The following is a 5,422-nucleotide window of genomic DNA, read 5'->3' as shown; positions in this document are numbered from 1 at the left end:
AAAAAAAAAAAGGCTTTATTCGGTTCATGCTAAACCAGGGTTATTATCATTTAACTAAAATTAAAACTAAAACGATAGTAACCATTTGGTTGCTTAAAATAAAATAAATGTTAATTGATATAAAATATATTTGTAAAAAAACTTGGAGGTTTATTTTGTTTTATTGTTTAGTTTAGCTTGAAGTACTAAAATAAGTAAATAAACTAATAACAATTAAAAAAAACTATATAGACATAAAAAAAATAGAAAAGGGGGAAAAATACAACTAAAACTTGAACTAAAATTAAAGTGAAAACAGAAAATATAAAAATAAAATCTGATTACAAAATTTTACAAAAACTGTAATAGTATATCAGTAATACTAAAATAACATTGTACAAAACAAAGTTTCTTTCTTCCTTTTTATCTTTTCAGGTCACATATCGACAGGTTTCATGAGATTCAGCCCACTAATACCTGATGTGTACAATATGTGCCATGATAATTAATGCAGATATGTTCAGGAGTTTTAACTTGGAGATGACCTTGAAGTGTGAAATTGTAATGTATATGAAATATAAATTGTATGACTTCATTTATTTTGCAGATATTGGCTATGAGAGTCTGATTAATCTGATGCTGAAAGATCTCTTCAAACTGCTGGTGTCCTGTGTGGCAGAACCAGCCGAGACCATCTCCAGAGTGGGCTGCTCCTGTATTAGGTGTGTGTGTGTGTGTGTGTGTGTTTAAACATATTGAACTGCCTACATAGACAGCATCAAACTCTCCTGAAATCAATTCAGAGCACACTCTACCGTGTGCACCATGTGAGGAGTGTAGTCTTTGTGATGTAGAGCGCTCTAAATCGGTCACTTACGATGTTACATTCAGATGCATGAATGCAGTTGACTGCATGAGGTTTAGTTGAATAAAAATACAGGTTAAGTAGTGACAATCATTATGTATCTCAAGTGCTTAACAGGTTATTTTCAAGATAGTTCATTGAAAAAAATGCTTGAAGTTATGCTGCAAAATAAGATTAGTTTAGTTTTATGTCTCCAGTATAGTAGCAATGGACATATTAAGTTCTGATTTGTTATTTTTGATGTCCAGGTATGTTCTGGTAACAGCAGGGCCTGTTTTCACTGAGGAGATGTGGCGGTTAGCATGCTGTGCCCTGCAGGACGCTTTCTCGGCTACCCTGGAGCCTGTGAAGGTGACTATCATAATAACAGTTATTGAAGCTGTGTCTCCACTGTCCAAAAATCTTGCATGAGCCTTGACAAAAAACTTTGTTCTTTGTAACCAGGATCAGCACAAAGTCATTGTCATGCAAGTGGGCACTAATTCTATGCATGTGGCTGAAATTGTGTGTGCATGGTTTGGTTTTGTGAATGGTTTCAGTGTTATGAAATTTAAGGTCGTAAAAAGTGTTAATGATCTTAATTATCATTTTGAAAGGTCCTAAATTTGGGGATGGAAAAACAGGTCTTGTGATACATCCTAAATTGATTATTACAATTCAAAAAGCAATGATTTTGTTAAATGTGAGTCCTGCATGTTCAAAGTCAAGATTCAGTGCTGTTGCATGTTGTACAGTACAAGCTCAAAGTTTCAGAGCAGTTCGCAATTAATGAAGTTGTGTGAAAACCGCAATACACAGCCATTAAAAACTAGGTACAATTTCAAAAAGTATAGTATCACGGTTTCCACAAAAATATGAAGCAGCACAACTGTTTTCATCATTGATAATAAGGAATGTTTCTTAATCAGCAAATCAGCATATTAGAATGATGGATCTGAAGGATCAAATGACTCTGAAGACTAAAGTACAGTTATTTCAAGTTATAAAAATATTTACTATTTTTACTATATTAAATGTAATACAGTGTCATATATTAAATGTAATACTATGTCATGGCATAGTATTAAATGTAATTGTCAGGGACACAATTTTTGTCATAAAAGTCTTGCCTCTGGGAAAGCTTTTGTAAATCACATTCAAGCTACATTAGTTTGAACAGGAAAGTTCATTGCCACATATTTATATATATATATATATATATATATATGATATGCAAAAATGTGTTTACAAAAATAGATTGAAACATGCTTGCGGCCACAGCGGCCACATGTTCTTTGCTTTCTCCACTAATGTAATCTTCTTTAAGGATTAGTGTTGTGGGAAAGAAGGGAAAGAAGGAAAATGGTGCTGCTATCTGGGATATGAATACACATGTGTAAAGATGACTTGTGATTATGACCGAAGACTTTTTCATTGAGACTCTAGTAGGATAGAGTGAATATATACTAATATTATTTTTGATACAAAATTAAGCCGTCATGATTGCAGTGATTTTAATGTCATTTTTATTTGGCAATTAAGTTTCCTAAAGACTGCTCCTAAAGATCCTAAAGAGTGGGGTTGATTAATTTCTATAAATCAGTTCATTCAAGTTATAAACACTGTTGGCTGCAGTGGCTGCAGTGTCTTCGTGGTTGAAATGATGATTCAGCTAATGGATCAAACTAATTGCATTTTAAGCCTAAAGGTCCTTGCGCACTGAGTCCGAAATTTTCGTTGTGTCAATCACGTTTACACACTGCCTCCGAAACTTTCGTCCGTCATAAAAAAAATTCGGATCAGGTTCGATTTTCTGCATTTTTGCATCCGTAGCAAGCATTTTGATAGGAAAGGATGACGAATACGAAAAAAAAAAAAAAAATGCATACGAAAATTTCGGACTCAGTGTGCAGGACCTTTACTCTCAAAACAAATAGATACATTTTCATTGAGTGTTGGCTGAAAAATATTGAGGTATTCTTTTTTTTAAAGGGGTCATATAATGCTACATGCACTTTTACAAGTTGTTTGAACTGAAATGTGAGTTGGCAGTGTGTGTACACAACCACCCTATAATGATAAAAATCCACTCAGTGGTTTTTTGTTAATCTACTAGTGAATGTACAGCGCTCTCTCCCACCTTCAATACCACGACTGAGGTGCCCTTGAGCAAGGCACCGAACCCCCAACTGCTCCCCGGGCGCCGCAGCATAAGTGGCTGCCCACTGCTCCGGGTGTGTGTTCACTGCTGTGTGTGTGTTCACTGCTGTGTGTGTGCACTTTGGATGGGTAAATGCAGAGCACTAATTCCGAGTATGGGTCACCATACTTGGCCACATGTCGCGTCACTTATTAACATTTAAAGGAAAATGCTACAAATCTGCATTTTCTGAAAAAAGCTGTTTTTGACATGGTAAAAAATATGTTTTTTACACTACCATTGAGAAATTTTAACCAAACTATGTTACAGACTTTTCATTAAGACCCTAAAGAATCATATCAACATGTGGAAAATGGGCATCCTATGACCCCTTTAAGCTATATCCTAGACTAGAGAGTGCCATATACTGTTGAGTATCTGGTGTACAAATGAAAGGTTTTCCTTTTATAGTTTTACTTTCACTTACAAATGAATCCTGCTTGCTTGCTGATGATCTTTTGCTGTTGTGTAAATGTTGATGTAGGTCAAGCACAGAGTGCTGACAGATGCAACAGCTTTATTCATGCAAGTACTTATAGTAAAAAAAGTATGTTCTGTTCTGTACAACATGAGATATGTTTTTAATAAGTAGAGAATTAATGTATCACATGTGAATATAAACCAGTGCAAGCTTTGATTTATAGTTTAAAGTGTGAAAAGAAAATCTGTGTTATAGTTTTCTACATACCTTCTTTGTCCTCTGGTAGAATCTGCTAGCTTGTTTCCGGAGTGGTTCGGACAATTTCACTGGAGACGCGTGTGAAGTGAAAGTTGCAGCCCCCTCACACTCCCCTTCAGCCGAGGCTGAGTACATAAGGATCCGGGCCATGGCTCAACAGGTACCTGTGTACCTCAAGTCATTTACAACTGTACACTGACCCAGACATCTTATACCAACTGATGCTGCTAGAACATATTGATACTGTGAGAAAATAGAGCAATAGGTATAAAATGGATAGTTATGGCTATGAAATCTCAAGACAAGTGCTTTATAGATTAAACATAGCTTCAAAGCAGCTTCATAGTAATAAACAGGAAAACAGCATCAATGTCAAAGAGTTCTGCAGTCAGTAATTTCATTCATAATTACAACTTCTTTGGACTATTTCAAAGTCTGTTGTACTGTATGTGTCACAGTTCCTGGTGCTGGTTGGTGGCGCTATGATTGTGAACCACAATTGCCACATGCATGTTATCAGCCCCCATTACTGAACACACAACTCCAATTTGATCTAAATCAGACAGTATACTTGTATGAGAGGCTTGCTGTTTCCCTTTTTTTGCTATAAGTGTATTGCCTTGCCATGGCATGTTCAAGATATCGATAATCTATTCTCAATTTATGTTTTTAATTCCTTGGCAAAAATTTGACCAAGTTTGGTGACAATTGCATGAATTCCCAGGAGTATTTAAAAATTTCACTGTCTGCACTTTTCACAAAATCTGTGAAATCCATGTGCTATCTTTTGCCAGGGCCTACATTCAGTGCTTGGGCTCTAAAATATGAAAATCATAGTCACCACTGCATCTGAGAATATTGGGAATTATTAATATAGTAATAAACAGTACTAAAAGTAGTCATTAAAAAAGACAATAGCAAAATATTAGCAAAATGTTTCTTTAAGCAAAATGTTATATTATCTATTGAGCACTGGAGTAGCTGGTGTTTTATTAAAGCAGTTATTCACATAAGGCCATGTGCTAAGGGAATTTTAGGAACTACAACCCCAAAGATATCATCACATTTTCAAGATTGTGATGAGACCAAAGATTAAAATGTAATAATCTGCCATTAGAAAAATGTAGTGGTTGACCACTAGTCTGAACTATCGGGAGGAAGTATATGTCAAGTCAAGTCACCTTTATTTATATAGAGCTTTATACAATACAGATTGTCAAAGCAGCTTTACAGTATTAAACAGGAAAATCTTGTGCTGATAATGCAAGAGCACAATAGAAAACAGTCAGTTTATCAGTTAAAGTCAGATCATTGTTTATTCAGTGATGTCATCGTTCAGCTCAGTTCAGTTCAAATAGTGTCTGTGCAGTCAAGTCGACAATGTTGCCAGAAATTAAGTGTCCCCAACTAAGCAAGCCAAAGGTGACACTGGCACGGAAGCAAAACTCCACTGGTGACAGAAATGGAGAAAAAACCTTGGTAGAAACCAGGCTCAGTCGGGGGGCAGTTCACCTCTGGCCAGACGAAACCAGCATGGTGTGGTTTAATTCCAGGCTGCAACGCACGTCAGATTGAGCAGAGGACTCGTCTGGTTCTTGTGGTCTTGTGCCGATGGCCTTCGAGGTCTTCGCAGGGGATCTGTCTCTGGGGCTCATCTAGTTGACATGGTCTGTGCTGACATTCAGGGCTGTAGAGGTCATCTCTAGGTGCTGATCCACCA

At 36.4% G+C, this 5,422-nt stretch overlaps 1 protein-coding gene across 1 annotated transcript; it reads left to right on the top strand.

The window, feature by feature from the left end:
* The first annotated feature begins 459 nt into the window (after positions 1-459).
* LOC107712318 (brefeldin A-inhibited guanine nucleotide-exchange protein 3-like) lies at positions 460-4,235 on the top strand. Its single transcript, XM_016517543.1, has 5 exons — positions 460-463; positions 587-701; positions 1,093-1,195; positions 3,731-3,862; positions 4,161-4,235. Exons 1-5 carry the CDS (start codon positions 460-462, stop codon positions 4,233-4,235), a joined length of 429 nt encoding a protein of 142 aa, XP_016373029.1.
* The last annotated feature ends 1,187 nt before the right edge of the window (positions 4,236-5,422 follow it).

This window comes from Sinocyclocheilus rhinocerous, unplaced genomic scaffold (assembly GCF_001515625.1).
Source record: "Sinocyclocheilus rhinocerous isolate Xijiao unplaced genomic scaffold, SAMN03320098_v1.1 scaffold358, whole genome shotgun sequence".
Lineage (NCBI taxonomy): Eukaryota > Metazoa > Chordata > Actinopteri > Cypriniformes > Cyprinidae > Sinocyclocheilus > Sinocyclocheilus rhinocerous.
This window is presented reverse-complemented; position numbering and strand designations above follow the sequence as displayed.